This window comes from Corapipo altera, unplaced genomic scaffold (assembly GCF_003945725.1).
Source record: "Corapipo altera isolate COAL_440 unplaced genomic scaffold, ASM394572v1 0, whole genome shotgun sequence".
In the NCBI taxonomy this organism is placed as follows: Eukaryota; Metazoa; Chordata; class Aves; order Passeriformes; family Pipridae; genus Corapipo; species Corapipo altera.
Genome location: NW_020884872.1, coordinates 70,028,489 through 70,055,440, shown reverse-complemented (window position 1 = coordinate 70,055,440; position 26,952 = coordinate 70,028,489). Strand labels below are relative to the sequence as shown.

General features: G+C 41.0%; 1 protein-coding gene across 4 annotated transcripts in view; it reads right to left on the bottom strand.

The window, feature by feature from the left end:
- KATNAL1 (katanin catalytic subunit A1 like 1) overlaps window positions 1–26,952 on the bottom strand; it is a 43,246-nt gene that overhangs the window by 12,897 nt on the left and 3,397 nt on the right. The window contains exons 1-8 of one of the 4 annotated variants that reach the window (XM_027651455.1): window positions 24,145–26,397; window positions 23,505–23,755; window positions 22,177–22,260; window positions 21,045–21,220; window positions 10,687–10,847; window positions 8,534–8,702; window positions 1,732–1,856; window positions 1,117–1,222 (exon numbers count right to left, since the gene is read on the bottom strand). In XM_027651455.1, coding sequence (XP_027507256.1) covers window positions 1,117–1,222; window positions 1,732–1,856; window positions 8,534–8,702; window positions 10,687–10,847; window positions 21,045–21,206 — 723 coding nt within the window. In that variant the 5' untranslated portion in view covers window positions 21,207–21,220; window positions 22,177–22,260; window positions 23,505–23,755; window positions 24,145–26,397. Of the gene's footprint in view, window positions 1–1,116; window positions 1,223–1,731; window positions 1,857–8,533; window positions 8,703–10,686; window positions 10,848–21,044; window positions 21,221–22,176; window positions 22,261–23,504; window positions 23,756–24,144; window positions 26,398–26,952 lie in introns of those variants that run through there. The other 3 variants (XM_027651462.1, XM_027651473.1, XM_027651481.1) reach the window with 3 other exon arrangements.

Genomic DNA, 26,952 nt, shown 5'->3' with positions numbered 1-26,952 from the left:
GTACTGACCACAAGCACTCTAAATTCCAAAAGGTCCTATAGCCTGGGGTAGGTTTGCACTGACTCTAGGTTTGGGCTCCCTCCCTACAACTCACTAAAACCTCCATGAACAGCCCGCAAGCAGCAATGTCTCAGCTCCTACTGAGTCTGAGATAAGCATAAGCCAAGGAAGCGCACAGACCAATAAGGAAAAGACAGGACAAGTGTTCATAAATGCTGCTGAACCAGCATAGGAAACCACAGAAACTACTCACACACATAGCATTCCCTACACATGCCGCTGCCTTGCAGACTCTGAATAACAATTTGCAACAGTCTCTTTTCCCCAGTAATCCTTCTCAATAACTAAAAAGGTCTTGAGTGTTGACTAGTTATTCCCCAAATAAGTGTCAATCCATCCTACATCAGAAGCAAGCTAATTCTGTTTGCTCTTTACAGAAATGCTCAGCAGCCTCCTCCCTCCTCTTCCATTTTAGCTCTAAGCGAGGCCCAGACTGAGCTCACACTTGTGGTCCACCAGCCTAGACCAGTTCAGTCCTATATCCTTCCTGTTGCCCGATTTGTAACTCATTCTCCTCCTCTGACTTTCTCTCCAGTAGCAACTATGCTCAGCTGCAAATGCAACTGCAAAGCTAAATCAAAAGATTAGCCCCTTCTTTCTTTCCTTCCTTGAACCATCCAGCCTGTAGTTTGCAGTCTGATCAAGAGATACTTGGCACATTTGGAACAAAACAGTCCAAGGACTGAGTTCTTCTGGGAAGTGGTAACAGCTGGTCACCATAATCCTATGTAGAGCTGTCTATTTATCATTTTTGCTTCAGTCAATATGCCCTACATGCTCACACATACAGGTCGACATATAGAAAGTATTATAACATCAACAAGCTATAACTGAGTAAATACAGAAAAAAATATTGTTTACTGTAAGGGCTACATATATTTCCAGGTGTTTCTTTCAGTGCATTTTACACCAATCATTATGAGATGATTTACTGAACAAATTCTTGATCTTTCCTGTTTACCTTTTTAGCCTTCTGTTACAGGCATCCACAAGTTACAGCAGCAGACATACATAGCTACAGCTTGCCATTTAATAAAACACCACATAAATTCCCACCTTCCAAGGTCTTCTGATCCCTTTGAAAAAATCAGGCATCCACATTGGAAGAACGACAGCTTCTCTTAACAATTTCTTGGCTTCTTCCAAATCTGCTATGTCATCCCTGTGCAAAATGAAGAAGCTTGTATAAGATTCCCATGCAACAATATTTCTTCTATTTTTATACAAGAAAAATAGAAAAGCTTTTCACTTAGTACCATCTCTTTCAGCATGCAACTTAGGCCTCATGAGAGCACTCCTGTAGTACTGCGACCTAAAATTGAATTCACTTTTGGAAGACAGGAAAAAAATTTTTTTCAACTCAAGTTACCCAGAGCTGCTTAATTAAAAATTGTTTTGGATAATGTGAACTCCAAAGCAGTATCTTTAAAGACCTCTGGAGCATATGTTCATTTCAACAGTACCTGTAATGAATGTACTGCACATATTATCAATTAGCAACAAAATCTTAATTAATTAATTAATTTAATTAATAAACTGTTTAAGCAAAAGATCTTGTTTTGCCTATCTTTAGAAGACTATATTGTCTCCCAGTTGTAAGAATTAAAAGATGGCTATTTTCTCTCATTTTCCATACTAGTAAACCCACTTGAATTGAGAAAATCCTCATACCAATGAATGCTTGGATTCCTTGATACAATGTCTCTTTCAAGAGCTTCGATCAGGTCTTTGTCATAGCCTGCTCCATCAAATTTTGGAATTTCCCCATCACCAAATTCCTGGGATATTTTCTTTCCCTAGAAGTGAAAGTCATACAGAGGAATACATTATTCTTTCAACAGATCCTTTACTAGCAAGACTGTCTAGTTTACCTCTGTAGAAGCCACAGGAAAATATCAAGCTTTAACACTAGGATGTTGTGGTCTAGGATAACCCTGCTTGAGAAGGGAGGTTGGACCAGATGACCTACTGTGGTCCCTTCCAACCTGACCCATTCTGTGATTCTGTGAACACAGCTATCTCAGCACCACTATGGCCAGCAAAACCAACGGGTTCACAGCCTCTGCTCTGCAAAGTCTCCAAACACCTGTGGTTGCTACCACCACAACAGTGTCATGTTTCTTTCATAGATACAGCTCATAGTGACAAAACCCCAGCAGACCTCATTACATATCATGGTGGGTAGGTTTGTTGGCTTTAAAGCACAAACCAGACTCTCTTAATGGTGCTAAACCACTCTTCAGACAACTGACACACTTCCCAGCCAGCCAAAGGCATGAATGCAGGAACAGCCTCACAATGGTAGCTACGTCACGACTTAATGCTACATTAATTCCTAGCTGAAGATCAGAGCATCCAAAGCGCATTTTGAAGATGCTGCACTTGCCACATTACCTGCCAGAGTTAAAAAACTGGCACGATCATCACTCTTCATCACTGAAAAGGAACATGGAAACTTTTACACCCATTGTCTTCGACAGAGGAAAACAGATTCAGTCCCCTCGCTTCATTAAAGCCCTCCTGCACAGCAATATCTCCTTTCCTCAGCTACAAACCATCTATGTCTTGCCTCTCAATTGCAGGCCAGCTCCATAAACAGTTAAAATGCTTTCAAAAGGTCATTTTTACTTAAGCCGTAAAGAAGCTCCCAAGTCACTTCTTACACTAATTTCTGCAGCATGCTCATTCAGTGACCAAGCCACACTTTGCATCTGCCCCAAATGGCCCAGAGTTCCTGGTTAATATTTCCACTGTGCTGTTAAGTTTATGGAGGTAAAGTAACATTTTCCCTTTGAAGCATTAGGACTCATGCTCCTCCTCTCTCAGTTCCAAAGACAATTGCTTTCCCGTCCCAGCTCAACGGCTGAAAAGCAGCTGCGCTGTTTTAACCAAGGGGGCTGAGGAGAGAGCTACTTTAGGACTCTTAACTCAGCTTCTAAACACTATCAGCAGCAAGTTAAAGAATCCCAGCTGGTTGGACAAAAGCATCCTAGGCGAAGGAGGGCTGAGAGGCAGCTGGAGACACACAAATAACCTCGCAGTGGAAAAATAAAAAGGTTAGCAATTATATCTCTCCCACTTGCCGCTTGCCCATGATGACTGTGAGGGAGTAGTTTATCTTCCCACTATTTTTATTTCTTTCTTCCAAGTGAACTCTTGTGTTGTTCAGTACTCCTAGATCAGCTTTTTCCAATGGAAACAAAGCTGAAAGTTGTGTTTAAACAAAAAGCTCATGTAAAAAATGTAATGGTCGGGTGTAAAAAGGAAATGGAGAGAGAAGCCTTGTAGAGTTTGCAAGATTTAAGGAGAGATAAAATGGAATTTAAGTGTAACCATTAAAAAAAAAAAGAAAGGGTAAAAAACAGGACAATGAAATGAAAGGTATTTGCTGTCTGCTACATACTTCTCTTGCTCTGCAATGGACTGGTTTTCCTAGTAGAATTTTTTTGCACATCAAAAAACAATTGCCTGTTTTGGTCGTTTGGGTTTTTTTCCCCCCTGGGTGAGCCGCGTTAGGGCAGGATTTACAGAGCCGAGCAGGCAGGGCGCTGGCTGCAGCACACCCCACCGGGGCGGAGGCAGCACTTCAAGTCCCCGAGCCCGTGCCCGGCCGGCAGATCGCGCCCCGCGCCTTCGCTGGGCCGGTGACGCAGCTCGGGCAGTGGAATAAAACAGGAATAAAAGAGGAAGGCCGGCCCGGGGCCAGGAGGGCGCTGGCAGTCCCGGCGCAGCCGCGGGGCGGCAGCACGGCCCCGATCCCAGTCCCGGCCCCGGCCCCGATGCCAGTCCCAGCCCCTTCCCGTCTCATCCCCGCAGCCCGCTGTCCGCTCCCGGCGGACGCGCTGCTCCAGGGACCGCTGTTTTTCCTGCCCTTGCGGCATGTCTCGCCAGCGGAGGGCGGGAGAAGGGCGGCCAGCGGGGAGAAGTGCTCTCAGCATCACCTCGGCTGTCATTGTAGTGACACTGGTTCCTTTTTTTCTTTTTCCCAGTTCCGGAATTAAACCAAGATTTAAAGTCATTGCAGTTTTCACGTGTAATAAGATTATTAACGCTGGTCCCAAATCCATCCAATCTGCAATCCCCAGTCAGCAGGTAAGTGAGCACAGGCTAGAAATAATGATTTTTAAAAAAATGTCACCTGAATCCAGGCAGCAGGAGTAAGCATAATTTTTTCAGTCATATCCTCATCTCTTCTTCTGGTATTACTTTCCCAAAACAGCTTTAAATAAAGTTGCTGTGATGGCTTCTCTCTAACAAGGTATGCCAACAGACAGGTATACAGGCCTGCAAAAGACTACTCCCACCCAACTCCTTGGCAATCTCATCACGTAATCTCAGGCAACCAATTCTGTCTTAAACATATTTAGAAATTTGCTGGGCTTTCCATCAGGAAGAGCTACCATCCCTGCACTAACCCACTGGAACAAAAACCTTATTTCCAAAATTGATGTTATTTCTACTCTTGTACTAAGTTTGTGCATTAGTTTCAGCAGATCTCTCCTCAATGTGTCCACCACCTTGACATACTTGCATCATGAGTGCAAGTATGTGCTCTCCCTTAATTTACCAAACCAAATAAGTCTCATTTTGGAACACAAGCTGAACACAATTACCTGTTCACTTTGGCAACCCTTTTTTTCCTCTTCCTTCTAACGTTAACACATCTTTCTTGAGCATGGCTGTACACAACATATCCAGCTGTTGTCTCACAAGAGCCTCCTATAAATGGCATGGGTACCTCTTCTCTCTGGTAACACCTCAACAAACTGGGCCTAGGATTTTGTTTACATTCATATCCATAGCAATATCATACTGCACCCTTACAGTCAACCTAAGACAGATCAAACACATAGGAAAACTCTGATGTTATTTGCAATGACCAGCATTGGGCCTTGAAGATGTCTTGCTTTCCTGCAGGTTCTTCCCACTACACACAAATGCTGAACAACTGCCAGATGCACTGTCCACTGCCTGCTGCCAAAGCTAAAGGTGGCACCTGGCTGTTTCTTGCTCCAGCAGCCAGCCCTTCCCATCACCACAGGAAAAGGTGATGTGCCAAACGGAGGTTCAGCCTGATCCAATTTCTGCTGATACATCCAAATCTTTCTTCTCCTCTATGGCTGAGCTCTCAGCTTCTAGCAGAAATTCTTGTTATAGTCTCCAACTACACGGCCTGCTGCTCTGCACCGCTGAACATTATCCCATTTCCATGACTCCAACACAGAGTCATCCAATTCTTCCAATACAACAGCCTCATTTGCCTCCTCTGCAAATGTTCTAAAACTTAGTACACTGTTTAGATAAAATTAACAACTCCAGTTGCCTGGATCACTTTTTCTTTGCCCTTCTCAATACAGGCACTGTCAACACAACTCACCATTCATGAGACAAGAGCAGATCAAATAAACTTTACTGTAAATCTGCAATTTCACCTACCAGTTCTTTCAACGTTTTCAGATGGAGATTATGCAGCCTTCCAGTCCCACTGCACGGAGGTCTATGTTTCCACATAAATGCAACTACCTCATCTCACTTCTGATGATGCACATGAGAATAAGCAAGCAAAAAAAATTAATTTTTTAATTCCTACCTTCTTTGATTTTAATATTCACTTCACTGATATGGCAGTGCAGCCCTTGGCTATTTCATATCCTTCACAATATTTACTGTCCTTATCCATTGACAATCTAAAATAATCTAAAGAGTACTCCTAAAAAAGTGTTCTAGTACTTAGATATGGTATTGTGACATTTCTAGAAGACATACAGGTAGCATTCATGCTGTCTCTTTAAGCTGAACTACTAAACAGAAGCTAAAACTCTTGGTAATGCTCCAGCAGAGGGTACCCTGAGAACAAGCCTAATCATTTCCAGTGCAACTAAGAAGGAAGAAGCACTTGAAAGAAGTATTTAAGAAAAAAGGACAAGTAAATATAAGGGTTTAGTGGATAGACACCATCTGGTGAACTGTAGTTCAACACTGTTTTATATAGCACTACAAAAGTTCATTTTACTGGCATAGTCAGGTTAAAATTCCTTATCCCAAGACGGTTACCGTCAGAATGAAAAGATATTATGGTCTGAGGAGGAGAAACAATGAAAGAAGGCATTTGCCTTAAGTGAGGCAAAACACTTCTAAAACGTACATACTATACCTATATATACCCAGAAAAAAAAAACAAAACATTACACTGTGATATTACAGCCAGGACACCATATAACCTATTATACCACAGCCAACGTCTTAGGAAATGGAGAGCTCATTACATGTTCTAAGTAGTCCTAGCCATGTATCCAAACCCAAAACCTACAGAACTGAAACATTTAGCATGAGACAAGATACCTGGTTACTTAATTTGAAGCTTCAGTTTTGCTCTATTATTTTTAACTGAACATGAAGAGTTACCAAATCTCTTTGATTCGACATACCAGGCTACAAAGTAAGCCTCTTGATGCTTTAAATTCAGAAACTGAAGAACAAACGCTTGTACTAAGAAAGGATAAAACTGAAAGTTAAACTTATTTTCAAGCCTGTGTGTAAAATATAGAAAGCTGCATTAACTTCTTTCATTTCCCACATCCAGCTACTTCCTCTTTCATTCAGACTTTTCTTCAAGGGCAAATCATGGATTCCTTACAAGAATCATTATATAATACATGAGAATTTGTAAGGTGAGGTGATTTTCCCTTACATACTTCAGATAAAGGAAGTAAAATAACCAAGTAGCTAGACAAAGGGGAATACAAGAGCACATGTATTGGAACTTTTTGAGGAGAAGACATATTTTACTTCTGCCACCTAGTGACCAACTTATTCAGATAAGAGCAGTGTTCAAAATGTGCCATATTAAAGGGAACACCTTTATGACTCTTCCTCCACCTCACAGCAGTAGTGTTGCTAATCATATTATTCCCAGAGATAAGTATTATACAAGTCATGTTGTAGGCTCCTTATAGTAAAGCCCTATAATGCTCATCACTGGAAAGCCTGGTGAGCAGAGTTCACCCTCATTAGAGCTAAGACTTTGAAGGCTGCCTTACACAAGCACAACTGCTGAACCTGTCACACACCATGACTCCAATTCCCCATATAGCTGGCAAAACTTTAAATAATTTCCCAGATCTTCACAAGTTTTTTATAGCTTGTAGGATGCACACTTGTTATTTTACATCTTACTGATCTGTGGTAGAGAGATTTCAAAAATGCTTAATCTGTACAGTCACTCAGAGGCACTGCTGAAAATGGGCCTGGCCTTACTTACTGCTGGTGGTAAGGGCTGGGATTACTTAATAATTTTACTGTGTATCAGAAAACAATTCATGATGGAAAAAGCATATCTCGCTTGTGCTGTCAAGAAGCAACCTGTAACAGAAAGGTTGCAAAGGGACTAAACACATTAATTTGGAAGAAAACTGGCTTAAATATTTTCTTATTCATCTGACCTGTACAATACTGTATGCCCCTCTAGGAAGGCCTGTCTTGTAACTTTGTCTGTCAGGAAAGTAATGTTACTCCAGTACACTCTCAACTTGTATAGCTCATACCACAGAGTCCTGGCACTGAATCCATAGCTGAATTTAAAAACACAAGTGTCTCAGAAACAGTGATTTGGACTCCAACATTTTTTCCAGTCAAAAAACAGTCCTGTCTTGGACATCACTACTTCATAATGAATCACTGTTTCTCCTTTTCTTTCACTTCAGCACTGCTTCTTTTTCATGCATCTTCAGAAGAAAGAATCTCAAACTTACTCTAATTTAATTAATTGTTTTTATTTTAAAACAGAGCCATTCCAAGAAGCTTCTTCCTAAACACTATAATAAATACAAAACCATTTTCATAAACCAAAGAAAATGAAAGCTGCTAAGAGTTTTCTCCTTAGTACATCTCCCTCACATAATTTTCAAATATATAACTTCAAATCATATGGTACAGATTTACCTAGCATCAATGCACTTACCAAACTGCCCTGGACTTCTAGGCTCACCCAAATTTTACTATGGTATAGCAATGGGACCATGGAACTCTATTCATAATGCTTAAAGTCTAGAGAAGGGCCTCACTTTTGCACTTTTTTGACAAATATGTTTATAAAAGACCTGAAGTTGGGGAAAAGGAGGAGCAGGGACTTTATGCCCAGTTTACACTTACAGATTAGAGTCAAGCCCATGGTCTAACCCAGAGGGTGAGAAACCCCCGGCAACTGGACACTATGCTTCCCCCATCAAAAAAACTCACACCAAGACAGAGCAAACATGACTGAACTTTTCTTAATTTGGTGTCATTATTAATATATATCCCCATGATACATGCTTTGATCATGGGGAAAAATGAAAAGCACTGAGTTTTTCTGCATGGGATTATTGTAGCTTCTTATTATTATCTGTAGTAAATGACTAAAAGTAAGAGTGCTTCCCTTTTGCCACCTGCTGCATCATAATGCTTCCCTGCCAAGTTCTTTCCCACCTCTTACCTTGTCATCTCTTCCTCTAGCTCTGGATTCCCTTTCACGGCTGCCTGCAGACTTCTCACCCTTGGATACCACATGTGCTCTGCCTGCGGGCCCACGTGGCTGCAGTCCTGGGGAGTCCTTCCTCAAAGACTTTCCTTCTCGGTTGGGACGTTTTATCTGAGGTGGAGCCCTAACAAGCAAACACAACAAAAATATGCTAAAAACAGCAAAAAAAAAAGGAAGAAGAGAGCAACATTAAGAAGGAAGGATTCTAGTATTTCATTAATTCCCTTGGGTATTATTACTAAAGCTGCTAGGTCCCTAAGTCTCATCTCACTATATATGTAAATCCAGCGATGTATTTCTGGTTCTGTCTGACACCCAGAGAAAAAAATATGAAAGGAAAAACTAACACTACTATTTGATCAGTAATGCTTACCAATCTTACAACAAACCAACATCCATGTAACAAAAGAAGAAACAATGTAGTAGAAGTCTTGAAATTGTAGTTTCTGCTGACTCCAAACCAGGAGACTATATTAGGCTACATTCATGTTCCCAAGTTCTACACAACCAGATGACTTTTTTTCTGCTAAAAGGAAAAAAAAAAAACAAACCAAAAAAACAAAGCTGTCTAATAGCATTGACAGGCCCCAAAACAAAGGAGTGAGGATTTTAAAACAATCCTCCTACCTCTGACTCCATTCCCCTGGGTGAAAATGTCAAAACATAAAAATTGCCTTGAAATCAAAAGCAAACAGAGCCAAACTGCAACCACCTATATTTATGTACATCACCTACAATGTCAAAGAGAACTCAGCAGTAGCACAAGCAGAAAGAATTTGGTTTTAAGACAAGGTATCCCAGTCATTTTGCTCTGGGGACTGGGTTTGAAAGACATAACTAAAATAAATGGCCAGGAATGTCACCTAAATTTAGTAAGTCTCCACTATTAAATCTTGTTCTAACTCCTGTTTTGAGTAACTCAAAATTTGTTAACTCCAAAAACATTTTCCTGGAATATGGCTTAAAAATAGTACATTCTTAAACACACTGTTGCATACAACTGCAACATTTTGCTTTGTATGCATTTTCTTCAAACTTAACAGCATAGAACAGTGGCTAATTTTCCTTTCTTATTTGCTCAAGATTTAAATTTCAGCTTTAAAAAAGCAGATGAACTACTGGACCTCTACCTCTAAAAAATGATACAATGATATTGTATCTAAGAATAACAAGAATATACAAGAATAACTAAATACATCTTGAACTTTACATAACATTACCACAAAAATTCTGATAGCCATTTCTACCACTCACAAAAGTAATCAGAATTAATATTATTTTACACTTACATTCTTAGGGTTTTTTGAAAATCAAAGATCTGTTTGATAATCATAAAGCACAGAAAACTATAAATAACCTTGGTAATTCTTTCCATTAACCAAAATCACTCATTTTACTTTGCTCCTTTGCTTATGTGAGTATGCACACATTAAAATTCTCTGCTCTTATGTTAGAAACACGTTGGCATGATTAATGTTATTCTTGTCTGTAAACTGAACCTGTTGTTTCCAACAACCTGTGTCAAGCTCTATTAGGGTAAAAATAGGGATTTCAGAAAATGCACAAGCATCTATTTTAAGAAATCTATTAGCTAACTGAAGTTACCTTAAATATGGTTACAGAGAAGAAATACCATATATACTAGAACATGTTTAGCAATTTAACTAACCAATGGATTAAACACAGGTCATACTATCTGTAGCTAAGGAGTGATTTCTAACCACTATGTCCTTCAAGATCTTTAAGTTCCAACTCCTTACAGACTCCTCAGCCAACAATGAATTCACCTGCTTAAATAAACTGAAATGGAAAAGCTTTCTTCCTGCACATAAGAACTGTCACCAAAAGCCCAATAACCTCTGCAGCAGACTCTAGTTCCAGGCACTTAAGTCACTCCTACCAGAATAAAGGAGTGACTCTAGAATGTCAGCAATAAATCTGACTGTAGTTTAAATACCTTTTTCCCAATGAATTAGATTTATTCTTTATTACAAATGACTAAGAGGTAAATTAAATATGATTTTCATGTTACAAAAGCATTCAAAACAGAACATAAATTTATGGTGATCCAACTTTATTCCACCCACTCTGCTTCAGCCTCTCATTACCTGTGTTCAGCTGGAACAGGAGGAGGCCAAACAGCTGGATCTCTAAAAGGCTCATCTTGACAGGATACAGAGATGTCTGGAGGTCTGTCCATTTTAAAACTCTCTAAGGTGTTGACAATGCCCTTAACTTGTTCATATTCTTCAACTAATTCTTGTCGGACCTTGAGAAATACATATGTTATTTAAAAATCGTTACAATTCAAACTTTAAAAAGAACCAAACAAACACAGAAAGTACCTCAAAAACATATGCTGCCCTCAAAGGCAGGGACTCCCAAGCCTCTCTATTCACAAACCCTGGACCTATCAGGCTGACAGTACATCTTGAATAACAGTATAAACAACTGAATCTCTGTTGAATTCATTTTCCTCCTTTTTAATGTCACAACCAGACATGAGTGCTAGTGCAGCGATCACTCTTTCATAACATGTGCTGATGCTGAGATTTGTTTGCATGTTGACATATATGTACACATATTTTTATACTAATAAGGGTGTTCCTGGCAGATCTATAGTATATTTTTTACTACTTTAGCATAAAAGATATTCTCTGATTATTCTCCAAGGTCCTAGTTATAAAACTGGCCAAATCATTAAAATATGATATTACAAAATTAATTCTGTGAGGGGCACCATACAGTCAAAGCACAAGCAAATTCTTTGGTGGATTGCAAAGATTAGAACAGAACATGGGAACTTTAACACTCTATAGCATATGTTCAAATAATAAGTAAAGTAAGTAAAATAAAAATGAGAAGAAATTATGTTTCAGAAAGAAATCGTGTTGCAGAATTCTTCAGCTGAATTTTATACTGGAAGTTTCTATTGGCACTAATCAGGGAGTTAGAAGTACTACAATAATTTCAAGATTATTTACTTGATATTTGTTCATTTCAATTTTCTTCCATGAAGCCTAGGAAAAGTAAAATCTGTACAGAAATTTGCTCTGTTTTAAGTGGTATATCTTGTTATAAGCTCAAGTTTTGGATGCTGAGGTCACTGGTTCTTAATATACACCAGTAGCCCAAAACTGCATTGTACATTCTTGCTCAGAAGCACAAGCTTTCAGAGCAGTCATTTAGGATGTGCTAGGATTCACCTGAGTGGACTTGTACTGCATCTTACCCATCTTCCACCTATCACTCAATGATGCCTTCTATCCTATGGGGCCAACCTCCATGATTACTTTGGTTTTTCCCCACTTGAGGGTCTTAACACCCTGATGTTGCCTCTTTGCTGAAGTGTTGGTGCATAGCTGAAGTGAATTCATACATTGCTGTGCACACTTGGAAATCAGTACTGGCACTCTGCAGCAAGGATTACCTTAGGCCAATATGAATCTTGCCTGTTATAGGCTCACAGGTGGAACTACAGAGACATCCTGAACATTTTCGTTCACTGGAAAGGCACATAGGCTTTAAAAGCTCTCATGAAAAAACACTACAGAGAGGATATTTCCAGGGTGCCACCAGCCATATTACTGAGCTAGGATACCCTGCAAGGCTGAATCCAAAGCCAGGATCTGAAGTCAGCTTACAAGAAAGCCAAGGAAAGACATCAGACATCCAGTTGTGCTCATATCATGCATCCACATGAAAAAGAGCTGGGAAAAATATTGCCTGGGAATCCTGCGACCAAACTTCACCTTATGGCAAACAGAAGAAGGCAACTGAGAACAGTATCAACAGATGTCAACAACGTTGCTTGAAATCCAGACTCTCCCTACTGTGCAGATTCTTGGTAAGAGGATAAGGAGAATGGAGGTCTGCAAACCCAGCCTATCTGAGGTTATAACAGCAGCAACTCAGGGAACTCGTACTAAACAGCATCACACCTTATGTCTATTCTTCTAAATGGTGTGTACTGGTGAAAAGATACAGCCACTAGCCTGAGATCTTCCTTTTTCCCTGTGTCCTCTGAAATGAACTACACTGGGCATGTGCAGGGTGCTCTGTCTAGTCAGCATACTTTTAGGAGCATGCCTCTTCCAGCCTGACTTTTACCTCCTCCTCTCATTTCTCTTACATTCTTGTTTCCCCTTTCAGAATGGCATCTTTCCGCAAATCTCCCACTCTACATATTGAAAACAGCAGCAGCAGCCCCCCACTTTTTGTGGGACAACTTCAAGGCAAAAAGTGCTATCTGACTTACTGTTTGGTGCTGTGTGCTGTTACTGTGCTTACTGTTGGGTAAGGTAAGGTAAGGCGTACAAAAGAGCGAATGATTAAATTGACAGCACTCAGTAAAAAACACATATCACCTCTGTAAGCTACAGTTCTAAAATGCTACCAGGTACACCCCACAGTAACTTACTGTTCTGCTCTATAATATTTTCCAGGAATTTTCCCACTACAAGGACAATTAGATTGTTTAAATTAGCTGGTTTAAAGCACTATATCCAGGCTGGAAGTTTAGTCCTAATTGGCATCAATTTGAAAGTGAATTATTACACAGAGTATATAAAAGAACACAGATGGGGGATGTATTTAGAGGTTCAGTACAGAGACATGACAATATTACTGAAAGATGTCTCCCCATTATGACATCAAACAATCAATGGGAATGCAAAAAGGCTCCTACTACCTACTTAAAGCAGAGGATACATCTTTCTTGAAATGATTCTTTCTAATCACAGACTTTTATGACAGAATTTCTCAGCTGATCCATTTCTGATATGGATCTTCCTAAAGAAAATTTACCAATTTTATTGTCACATAGATGTTCTCTTTGTGGAGGCATGGCTGCCTGCTTCTCCTCTCCCACTTTTGCAACTCCAACACCCACCTAGTTGACCAAGGAAAGCCAGTAGATGTGCTGGTTTGGGATTTTGGCAAAGCTTTTGATATTCTTCTAGACAAAATGTCCAGCACACCCAGACAAGTCCCTAGTACCATGGGTGGGTGAGCAACTGGTTGATAGGTTGAGCTCAAAGTGTTGTAGTAAATGTGATCGCATCAGGCTGGTGGCCAGTCATCTGTGAGGTTCTCCAGGGCTTAATATTAGGGTCAGATCTCTTCAATGTTTTATAAAAACATAGAAGTTGAATGTACATTAAGTAAGTTTGCTGATGGCACTAAGTTGGAGGAGCAGTGGACTCCTTTGAGGGTAGAGAGACCTTAAAGAAAGGTCTGTATTGACTAGAGGGCAACAATGCAGGTTGCCCTACAAGTGCACGATCCTTCACGTGGGACAGGATCAACCAGTACAAACTGGGGGATGAGAGACTGGAGAGCAGTTTCACAGAAAGAGATATGGGGGTTTGGGTAGATGGCAACTTGAATAATGAGTCAGCAGTGCCCTGGCAGCCAGGAGGGCCAACTGTGTCCTGGGGGGCATCAGGCAAAGCATCACCAGCCAGTCGAGGGAGGGGATTGTCCCGCTCTGCTCTGCTCTGATGCAGCCTCACCTTGAATATTGTGTGCAGTTTTGAGCACCGCAATATAAGGACATCAGACTATCAGAGTGTGTCCACAGGAGAGCAACTACGATGGTGAAAGGTCTCAAGGGCAAGACTTAGGAGGAGCAACTGAGGTCACTTGGCTTGCTCAGCTTGGAGAAGAGAAGGCTGAGTGACCTCACAGCAGTATACAGCTTCCTCAAGGGGGGCAGCAGAGAGGGAGCTGCTGATCTCCTCTCTCTGGGGGCCAGAGACAGAACACGAGGAGATGGAATGAAACTGCTTCAAAGGAAGTTCAGATTGGACATTAGGAAAAGGTTCTTCACTGAGAGGATGGTCATTCACTGGAACAGGCTCCCCAGGAAAGCAGTCATGCAATCAAGTCTGTCAGAGTTCACGAGGTGTCTAGACAATGCTCTTAGTCATGTTGCTTAGTTTTAGATAGTCCTGTGAGAAACAGGGAGCTAGCTTGATGATCTTTACGAGTTCCTTCCAACTGGAGAGTTTCTATGATTCTATATGTGACAGCCATCAGCAAGATACTAGTATCGAGAGAGGCAAAGAGAAGGGTAAATCCCCAAGGCCCTGCACAGTTCTTGCAACACTGCATTTACTTTATCAGAAGCTCTACGTGCATCTGTACAAAAGGAGCCTCAGGTACAGGAAGAACTTGATCATTTTTCAGGGCAAAGCAGCCTTCTTGCTCATTCCAGATGGGGTAACTATCTTTTCAAAGGCACGAGATATCCAGCTCAGGCAGGATTGCTCCTACCCTGCTTTGCTCTCTTTGCTTTCTCATCACACAATCAGCAGACACATTCCCCAGTGCGAGAGCTTCCAGCTGAGTTACAAATGTGATTGATTACTAACTCAGTTCCTTCAAACTGTCTAACACGCAATCCCCCCCATCCAAAAATAAATCCAGCCAAACAGCTGCTGTGAGGTACAAAGAAATGATACAGCATAAATCCTCCAGGGCGCTGCTCCACAAGGGACAACCACTTCCTACTCTAGGAGTACTGACAGGATTCCTTCTATCAGCCTTCCAACATATGCAGAAAATTTGGTGGAAAACAACTTTTTAGCATTGATGGCCAGAGTGCTGTCATGCAGCTTGCTGGACCAGCAAGGAGGATGGTATCTGAAAACTGAGGGAAAGTGACTCTTTGATGCCTTGGAAGACAAAAATGAACTAACATCTGCTATCCATCTCTTAGCCAGACCTGAGCAGATCAAACTCCAAAATAACCACTCTTTTGTTTAGTCAGTACCTGGTAAACCAACCAATAAAGAAACTTCAGTGTGCTTAAACAACTGGACCACAAAGCAAAATCAGTGATAAACTCCTTAAAGAAACCGAGTCAGATGAAATAGGTGCAGAATGACTTTCTTGCAGTTGAGAAACAAACCAAACATGAGCCAAGAAAGGCTGTGTTGTATTATGAAGTAAACTGATCAGAGTCTTTGAGTGATCAGTGCTACTCTGAAGAAACCTAGGAAGGTTGCAATCAGGAAAATCATTTGTCTCTACTTACCTAGTCTCTTACCTACCCTCCATCACACACACCCTTGGGTGCCAGAACCCTCAGGGGGCTCCAGCACAGGTTGTATAGAGCCTGAAGAAAGCTTTCAGGTTATTTATGTTTAAGCAGTTCCAGGACGTAGTGTGGGCCAACTTAGCAGCTCACCACCGTCAAATAGGAAGAACTCACTTCACTTCTTCTCCCCAACCACACTCTGCAAAACCACAGAAGCTGCTCTCCTGGATTCGATTCTGGCATCTCAATAAGGTAAGACAGCTTGGTAAAATAGCAAGAAGCTAGCCTAGGAGGGTGAAAGAAAATAAAGGACACTTCTGCTGGGTTAGCAAGCTGCACTTGCACACTATCCTGTGATCTGGTGAATTCCAGGGAAAAAAAAATGGCAGGAGGAAGAGGAGGGAGAGAAGCTGGTTCTGACTGGAGGGAAGATGAGGTGGAGAAGAGCTTGGCCTCTCTGGGCATGGCAGGATGTTAGCTGGGTTCAGCTACCATGTGAAACTGTCTGCTCTCCACAGTCATGCTCTGGTACACCAGCTGCCCCTACCAGCCACATTGCCTCCTCCACTGTAGCAGCATTGTGGGCACTGCATGATGTTGGAAAGCCCAACAAAAAGTCTTTCAGCTCAGACGATGGCCCCGCAGCTTTGTTTTGACATTCCAGCCACAAGGATTTACAGTAACCAAGCAGAAAACTCATCCTAATATATGGATATAAAACCAATGACCAAGCATTGAGTTCACTCTTTCTTAGCTGTAGTTCCAAAACCCATTTCAGGGAGAACCCCTGTATTTCACCATCTAGCAGCTGTTGTAACTTTGACATCACCAGTTCTTACTTGCTATGCTAGAGCTTGTACTTTTGTACTTCTACACAACTTCTCATAGCAATGAGCATGGGTATTTGTATCTCGGTAAATATAAATAATGTGTGGGATTTTTTTTTAATTCTATTATGCTGAAACAAAACCAATCAAGTTTCTACAGAAATATTTTCCAAATCTGAAGTTACCACCCACAATCAGTGTTAGTTGTTCAAGCTGTGTTTTTCAAAAAGTGAAAATAACAATTCCCTAAACCATATCCAAAACGAATGCCCTGTAATGCAGTCTGACTCCATGAAGGTATAGCTCCTATAATCACAAATATTCATTACTTACCTGCAGAATATTCCTTAATTAATCACGAAATAACCTACTAAATGTTAACAAAACAGTCATGAAGCAAAAACAACATAAGCATAGATTGACTGAAATGTGCTTAAAATAATAAAAAGTAAAAATCATCCTTTATTCTTGAAGCACCTAATCACCTGCACCAGTGACCACTGTCAATAAGGGTGCTTTGCTGGCTGCTCCGAGTGTTCAGAAAATCATTGAACTGCCTCAGCTCCGGCTGATGCTCCTGTGCTCTCAGCTATTGTGCAACACAGAGCACATGGTTGTAACACACAGCAGGTTTTGCTCGACAGCCGCTGGCCTTGTTGTAAGCCAGTACTATCTCCCGGGGGCATGCTCTGCTGTCATTCTGCAGCTGCTAAACTGTCACTGAAGCAGCTCTTTCCTACAAGCCAGCTGTCTAGTAAAAAGACTTCAACAGCCAAGAAACTCTCTCAGAATAAACAGGGAGAATGTCAACACAAGTAAAGTTCACAGTAGTGGTCATGAGAGTAAACCTACCTTTTGGTGTTGGTAAGAATGAGTTGCTTCTGGTTTTAAATCTTTCCAGTCCCAGTCTGCATTTACATGGATGAATATGCCCACCTGTCAGTCAAACCTCAAAGCACATCAAAGTGACTTTTTCTTTTTCAAATGAGCTCAGGAGGCCTAGGAGTGAGGATAAGAATGGAGCTACACTCAGCCCACCCAAGAACAAGCTGGGAACTCCCTGGATGCAAAACAAGTAAGGGTTTAAGAGCAGGTCAACCTTGATATCCCCAAGACAAGTTAGTCAACAGATGATCAATAGCAGTGAATTTTCCAAGGGATCAGGGGAATTCTTATGCTGTCACATCTCTGCTTTGGTGGACCCTCCAAAGCATGTATCTTTTGCCCTACTGAAGTTCTGCAGGTTGTGCCAGACTAATAACAAAATCCCTCTCCCATGGTCAGCACTAATTTTGAATTCCTAGAGGCAGTATTGCATCAAGTGTAACTGAGCCAGTCAGTTGTTCCCAGGGGAGCAGATGTTAACATGTTCATATTTCTCTTCATCCTAACTATCAGCATCAAGCAAAAGGAATCCTCGTAATCAAGGTGCCCGGTTGCAAAGTTGAAGCTGTCTGATTGTGCGACATGAAATACAACCGACCAAATATTTGCACAGAATATCATTCTGTCCAGATCAACCTGTTGAAATTTGAAAACAATGACACCTAAGCAAAGAGAGGTAGATCCATTAGGGTATCTGACTCAAAATCGCAACTACTTCTGGTTCACCTCTGCTTCTGCACTGCTCAATAAACTGCTGGAAAAATCCTCTGTAGTACACAAGGCAACAAAACAGATCCACTAGGCATGAGATACCTACTCAGGATGGAGCACCCACTGTAGAGAAGAGACCAAACAGGAAGAACAATGGCGCATGTAAGAGGTGTGAGCTGGTAAGCTGCAGTCACAGCTCGTACTATTCTTTGAGACCTTCCTCATATGAACATTTATGTTTTATGAGGGAAAATGTACACAAACATCTGAAACTTACTTCACTGCCTCAGAAGTAGCAGTAGGACAAACACCCTGTTAGTGCGCTGGATACAAACATACAGAAAGGAAGGGCATGCTTCATACTGTCAATCAGTGTCCCAGGAATCCTTCAGAAGGTTCAAGATTGCGAATGTGTGTGCAGAGAGTACATCCCACAGAATAACTGCTGTAAGTAAGAATCTTTGCCTTCAAGCACTTATCTACATGGACATTCATGCTGTGGACCACTCCCAACAGTAAAAGCTCTACCCACGCAGTGTCTGCTAGTGATTGCTAAATGTCACCTTCAAAAGGTACCAATGCTATTTGTGTAATCCTCTTTGGATTCCTCAGATGATGGAGAAACTGAAGAACCTAAGGAACAAGCTAGTTTCATATGCTAGAGAAGACAGAATTTCAGGTAAAATCAACTGCGTTAATCCCCTTAACCATGACCTAAGAGTTGCTTTGCTTCTCCAGCCACTTGCACGCAGCACACAGGTATGAGAATCTTTTGCTTCTGCACAAGTGGGTTAGACCTGAATTTTGCCAAACTTACATAATGTGTATGGCGTAACTCTTTAAGGAGAATGATCTAAAAATAATATTTTAATATTGTGAATGAATGTTTCTTGTGATCCAACTTTTGGGTTAAATTTTTTTCAGAACAGGTTGTCTGTCAAGACAGATACTGAATGTGACTGACCATTTGGATGTAGGTGGTGATGGAGCTGGAAAGTAGCACTAACATCCACATCATCAGACTCCCTCTTAATCTGTCTCAAGGAGTGAGAAAGCACAACAATTATTTATGAAGAGTGTGTAAGAAAGTAGGTCTACCTCTATAGGTGTCACCAAACCATTCAGGTGCAGGTATGGAGAAGTGGTTCCAGGGCTGCATCGTTTGCTCTCAGGGCTGTATCATTTTGTTCCTATAAATGAATGAGAAGGTAAACAGCCAAGGGATGAAGTCCTTCTTTTTTTTTTCAATCACACTTCTTGCTTTTTGGTGTTTGTCCCTAAGCCAAGACTGGCATCAGTAATGGCAAAGCAATATTCTGACAAAGCTCATCTGCCACCACTGTGTTGGGAAGTTTCAGAATTCACATGAGCGCACAGTATGACAGATGCTACCCCACCTGCTGCTGATCTTTCTGGAGACACTTCTCTAAAGCATTTATGGGACATGGTCAGGGGCCATTCTTTTTTTACCTAAAATAGGATAATTTCTGAGAAGGTGCCAAGTTCAGATCCTCTGCTAGAGAGCCGGCTGCCTTCCCCAGGGAATAATCCTGGAAACTGTGTTAATGGTTCTTTTGTACGTGAGGCTTGTCTCCAAAGTGCAGCACGAATTCCATGGTGCACAGGCTTTCTCTGAAGCAGTTCAAACAACACACAATAGCACAAGATTTGAAGTGACCTTCACAAGATAAAGAGCTGTTAAATGTTTAATGGAAGAACCAATCTGATCAGAGGAAACAGTAAATACTAGATGTGAAGACAAGGCAGTGATGGAGCTGCAGAATGAGGAAAGCCTCATGGTTTACCTTCACGGCAGCTACAAGTTTGGCAGGAACTAAGGACACGCATTGGGCATGAACACCTTGTATCAGCATGTACTGGGGTGGGGAAGAGCTTGAATACAAATACTTGAATGTGAGTATCTCCTGTACAACATTCAGCTTACTTCATCACCAGGAAAGGTAGGTACTACTGCTGATGCTTGTGCATGCACATGCTTTGCAGACAAGCTGCTAATAAACAGACTTCTACAGTTCTATGATAAACACCAATGAACAGTACTGTTATTACAATGTGATTGCTAACAGTGTTGTTGCTATCAGTACACAAAATACTCTACATTAGTGTCAGATGTTTCAAGCACAAACCCACGACTAAATCATCTGCTGCAATAAAAAGGAAAATTTGCTTGTTTTTAAGTGATATCACTTAAACATATAATATTTAGAAAAACTCTTCTTGAAACCATCTCTTCAGCTACCTCCTGCAAAATTTTATCCCTTATGGGAGCTACGTCGTTCTTTCAAAACATAGTATCTATGCCACGTGAATTCTTTATTCTGGAAAACACTTTATATGGTTTTCCTCCTTTTTTTTTTATGGGACACATTTTCTACCATGAAAAATGAGACCAAAAATGTAAGACATACTTAAATACCAAAAGCATTAAATGGGGGTGCTTGGGGTTCTTACATTTCATCTACAGATTACTTCCTTGGCTTCAACGGTCCTCTGTTTAGAGGGGAGATGGATGTGTGCAAGACTTAGGCTAAGAGTATTAGTTGAAGTTTTAGAAACCTTATCCAAATTTGTGTAGCCTTATAGTAAACCGCTATTCAGACAACCATTCTAGCGATGCTAACCAACCCACTCACATCTTAGTTTAGTGGACATTAGATGGCCAAAAGATAAAATGGTAAAAGGAAGTCCTCGGTTTTTCCAAAGTGGGCAGTCACAGACAGTATGCACACACAAACAGACTGGGAATCAGACAGACATCCTAAGTTAAAACAACAAAAAAATTGATTCAATTAGAACAAGAGAGTTCCTTTAGAACATGCTACAAAAATTATTTTCCCATACATACAGACAAAATATTTGAAAAAAAAATGTTGTAAACTTCACTGAAATATAAGTCCTCTACATCTTAAAAGGTTTGGGAAGTATAGCGGGCTTTCCAAATACCAAGTAATAGAATAAAGGCAAGCTTATTTCACCCTACCTGTTGCCATTTGCCCTTAATTGCTGGATCTCTGATTGACTGGCAATGTCTTTGGATTTGCTGGATGACACCCTGGTAATATACCATAGAAGAGTCATAATTCCCAAGGAGTGCATATTCTCTTCCTTTTTTGGCATTATCACAAATCTCTGCCAGGTTCATCTTCACTCAGAAATCTAAAAGAGAACATAATCATCAGAAAAATGAATTTTATGTGCTGTAGAATAATTCAGACCATGACAATTTAGTTTTGTTTTTATTCTCATAGCTGAATTATGTCTTTCTGCCCCCCGTTCACATCCAGTCCCACTCTTCTACAACCATTTAACTCTGGAGTTTCTCTTTACTAGCCTATGGATTCAAATCATGAATCATAACTCTTTTATGCTGATAAAAACCACAACTTCTTTAATGCCTTTGGACCTAATTCTGTTAAATTAGTTCAAGAAAATTAAATGCCCTGCCCAACACTGAACCCAACAAACCAAACTTTAATCTGCAGATCACTACAATATACTGGTAGCCATCAACCCATGAATCACAAATCACACGAGGTATTAAATTGCTTTTTATACTGGTGTATAACATATGTGCCTAAATGTGCCAACCAGCATCAGGGAAGTCTGTGCTTAGCACTTTTAAGAGCCCTCATCCTAATAAGATTATGGTATGGTTGAATGACTGCTCTACTACAGACAAAGCTGAGAGCCTCATTCTGTTCAAATATTCCTTCAAAGTACTCTTAACATCCACATCCCGACTTGAATTTTTTCATTAAATTTAACACGTCACTTTGGGATTTATGGCACAGCTAGCAATCCAGATTTACAATTCCTTAGAACAGTGATTCCCAAAGTACAGCCTTCCCTAGTCCTCAAAACAGTTTAAGATTTACAGATTCTACTAACTTTTTTATACAAGTAGTAAATTGTAGTATGACTTTAAGGCAAACCTACAGCCCAGCTTCTCCCAGTAACCATTCAAGAAAGCAGTATAATACACAAAAAAGCAATAACCCACACATTCAGAAGTAAGCTGTGTTGTACAGCTAGGTTTGTATTTAAGGTTGAAGATCAAAGCACTGCCCACCCTTTTATCTGAATCTCATGTGACCAAAATTCTAGGTCCTTACCACACAAAAAGAGCATCAGTTCCTTTCCCTTGTTCTCTGACTCAGGACGGGTGGGGCCCCTGACATTGACCCAGATATAAACCTCTGGAAATCAAAAATAAAAAAATTGCAATTCATAGCTATGCAATGTAGAGTTGTATTAATCAAGAGAGAGGAGGCCAGCTCAGGAGGGTTGTCCACCAGCTGCATCGAGGGTTTGGCAAGACCGAGGAGGTGAAGAAACAGGGAATGCAGGATACAATCAGATAGGGCCTGGCCTAGCACACAGTTCAGGCTGCACAGCTGAAGACAGCCTGTGGTGTGGGGGGTACACACAGAAGGAACAGGTGTAGCAGACAGAAGCCAGAACAGGGAGAAACAATCTTTTACATCCTGGTGGGTTATAAAATTGTTAGTAGAGTTTATAAACTAACAAGATGAGATCAAGATGGACTAAGGAGGATGTGTCTTATGCCTTTGTATTCCCTTGTGCCTAGCAGAATTCAAACCTATGACAATTTAAACAGCTATCTCCATGACTTTCATTCTGCCCTCCCTGAATGCTGCCTCTAGCAAACACATGCCCCACCTCCCAACAGTGCCAAACTGATGATCCTCACTGCTCCCTGCAGCTGCACATCAGGTTTGCTCCACCACCTCGTCACTCCTGCTCCCTGCAAGTAAGCCATGGAAGCCTGTCACCCTCACTTAAACCCACAGCTCACACAGGTTCCACATGGCTGAAGATTTTGATGGCAAAAACATGCTGCTACCCCACAGCTGACACTCCACGCAGCACAGCAGGTCATACTGGGGCTTACTTGTCCTCGTGCTGTGCTGCACATTTCAGCTTGCACATCATTCCCATTGCCTGTTAAAAACTTGTGGGCAGGAGAAAGCTTAAGGTGGAAAGGGCGACAACCCTAAGTTTGTTTTCTCAGTGCTGATATATCCCGATATAGGCAGGATACATCATTAGAGAGCTCTAGCTCTGAGGCAATTAAGACCATTTAATTTTAAATACAGAAGATGATAACTAATAGGAAAAAAAACTGATGTCACTCGCATTGCAATGGAAATGGATAAAAGGATAGGAACTGAATATAGATTATAACCCATTCAGATCTGATGAGTCAACTTATAAATGAACAAAACACCACCTGGGGCAGAATCCATTGACCTGTCTTCAAACACATCCAAGTGCTACATAACCAGCCTGTCACCATAAGGGAAACAGCCCTCAAATCTCTGGAGGTTTTCCCCACAGGTAGTGAAAAAGAGAGAATAAATAATTTCTAAGGAAAGGCTGCATTCAATTCCTAGAATTCCACTAAACAGAACATACTTACTTTACAACCTCTTGTGTCTCTTTGGTACAGCTAGTTTCCACCCTATGGGCGTACTTAACTTCCTTCTGCCTTAAGAAGGCTGACACTCGCATCCAAGTCGCCTTGATTCCAGAAGAGTCCCCTGCTCAGCAGAGAACACAACCTCCTTGTCTCTGTATCTGATGGAAGCTGGGCCAATCCATGGGCAGGAGGCAAGGCATAGGAGCCACGCAAACACATGCCCACTTCAGGAAAGAGGTTTCACAAGGGAGCTGGGAAGCAGGAGGCAGAAAAATTTACATGGTCTTAAAACTGCAGGAGCAAACCAAACAAGACTGTCCCATTTCCTCCAGCTACCAACAGTTTGGGGGCTTCTAGCCTCATGCTGGTGACACTGAAGTTTAAGCAAGAGCTTGATGCCCAGTGTCACACTGGTGAGCTTAAAAACATCAACAGGCACTGAAACTCAGGAGTACACAGGGAGTCTGGTGGACTTACGCCTATGTACCTACTGAGTGGTCAATATTTCCAGAGCTAGGCTGACAAAAGCATCTGGATCTTTCTCTTAGATTCAGGCACTTCAGTTTTTACTTATCACCTACCCTAGACACAAAAGCAGGCCATATAGCTTGAGAAGGTGAATATAACATCACCCATACACCTGAGCCATGTTTGAAACAGCAGCTGTAGACCTCAGTCCTAAATCAGTGCTTCTCTGGGATCCTGGGCAGTTCTCTGAGATTCTACTGAAAAAAAGTATGGCTATTTTAAACTAATGGCTAAGAATGGTTTAAACAAAATACAAACCTCTTATCCACACCAGTGATGGTAACACCACTTCAGAATAACCAAAGCAAATCAAAACAAATATGTCCAAAATTAAGGAAAAAATTATTTTTAGGAAGGAATTCCCTTATGAGTTGTTTTCTGGACATCCTACGCAGCGGGGGGAGGAGGAAGAAGTAGCTAGAGGTAGGTGGGGGCTTTTTCATGTCATGTACTAATTTTTTATTATCTGTTCTACATTATATTATAGAGTTCATACAACACCAGAAATATCCAAGGAACCAGAAATACAGAAATCCTAAATACTGCATTTCATTGTTTGTTACTTGAGGTTTTGTTTCAATATTTGGTTTTCCTACCATATCATAGTCACATTTTTTAAGTAAATATGCAGCCAGGGACAACTGTTGTCAAGTACATTTACAACAGCTTACACATTACTTGTGACACCAGCTTTTCATTCTATCATTGCGTGCTTCTTTCCTGCACTAGACCGTAACAGCTCCACTGCACGTCAAGATATCCTTGGAGATTCCTTAGTTCACGGATCATTGACAAGAAGAGACATTACAGACATTCATGTTGGCATAGCTGCCACACATGGGGTCTTAAGCCCACTTGTTAAAAACCTTGCAGCAGCCAGGCTAAAAGGTCACAGGGGATATTAATCTCTATTCTTTGGAGCATAAGCTGAGCTGATCCCTATCTGGGGTCAGAAAAGAATTTTTCTCCCAGAACTAAAGCAATGCACAATTGAGCAAGATCCAAAAGACAGTCTCTATTTTAACATTAAAGCATTATACACACACGAGTATTTCCAGAGGCAGATACAGTGACTGTGTGAAGGATAGGAAAAGGGGGACAGCTTGCTTAGCAAACTTGTCTGCAACACCAGTGAGAATGAATACAGGACGACTGACCCACTTCAGCCCATGTTCCTCAGCACTACCTCACCACAGAGGTACCAAAGGCAGCAAATGCCCTCCCCTATAGAGGAGGTCTGTAGCAGGGCTCATCCTATTGTTTGATCCCGAACATCACTCTGCAAGTGCCAAAACAGAAGGCATCTCTGCTATCTTTACATGTCTTTTTTATGCATGTGTTTTGACACAATCAGTAACACAACTGCATCCCATTTTCTCCACAGGCACTCAACTCTTGAACAGGACAGATGACTCATATAATGAGGTGTTACTCTTTTTTTGCTTTACTCTCATTGTTTCAATAGTCTCATCAAGCTTTATTTAATGCCTGCTAATCAGACTTTTCTCCAAATCAGATGTTAATTCCTCACTGATAGGGCTATACTATACCTGGATTTTTCTGGACATGTGTCTTTCTCTGATCAAAATTTTACCCAGGCAAATCAAAAACGTTCCACAACTCCCTAAGATTGTTGGACACGTGCTCTCAGGCCATAGCAGTTCTGCAGTACTGCTGACTGGACAGCTGAACATCTGGAATGGCCTGAACATACACGGATGAAGACTGGTGACTAATTCTGTTTCTCATTTTCCGTAAATCAGCTGTGCAGCACGATGTCGGGCATCCCGAAATGCAATGTAAGAGACACGACTAATGTTACAAGACAGAGTCACTCTGTTAGGTACCATCTGCTGGAATACAATGCTGAGGTATGCCTATACATGTTCCACTTCTACAAGACAGACTCAGGATGATCCTCTGCCACTGCACAATCCCAGAACAGGTCAATTGCCACACAGAGCAAAGCAAGGAAGCAAATTCCAGTGTTAAGAGGTGTTGATTTTCAGATTTATCCACTTTTTGTGTGCATCCATTTCCATTACCAGAGTCTAAGCAATGAACTGCAGCTGTTCTTTCCACAAATTCCTCTTACTGCTTGGAATCTTTTCCTTGCAATTAACTGAAACCTGCACTTCTCAGGTTAAGGCCATATTGGTTTTGTAAGCCAGCTTTGACCAGTTTCAGCTTCCTCTCCCTCAATTATGTCTTTGCTTCAAATAGTACAATGATCCTCTTTTCAGTTTCCTCTTCAAAGTTATAAGTTGTTAAAATAGAGACATGCAACTATATGACAATGCCTTACCTGGAAAAGCATAAACAGCAATACTAACTGGACCGTTGTCAGAGGAAGAAAAAAGTATTTTTTCCCTGCATGATGTGCAGTTCCTACCAGAAGCCTACAGAAGTCTACTTCTGACTGAAATACAGACTGTATTTTTTTCATGTGCTTGATGTATTTAATTTGATTTTTAAGAATAAGTTATTAAAAATGCAATTGTTCAAAAAAAAATTTAAATAAGACTGTCCTGCTTTATTATAAACATTATTCCTTTTATTTTGGACTTGGGTGCAGAACAACTGATCTTCATTTCTAATAATTAATTGTCCCTGTTCAGATGCAATCACTGATGCTGCTGACAGTTATCAGACATTACGTTTGCACGACAAAACCAACATTTTAACTGATCACTGTCAGATAAAATACAAACAAACAAAAGGCTTGCCAAGTTCCACAGCCAAATCCATCTCTCCCTGTTAACATGGCTTTGTTTACACATGCAGCTGTGGTCCCAGGGACTGGTGTGGAAGCTAATGATAATGACCTCACAGGATCAGAACTCCTGTTAAAAATATACCTATAAGTAAGAATGTGGCTCAGTTCCAGCAGAATTGGATTTAAACTACATTTAAATGAGAT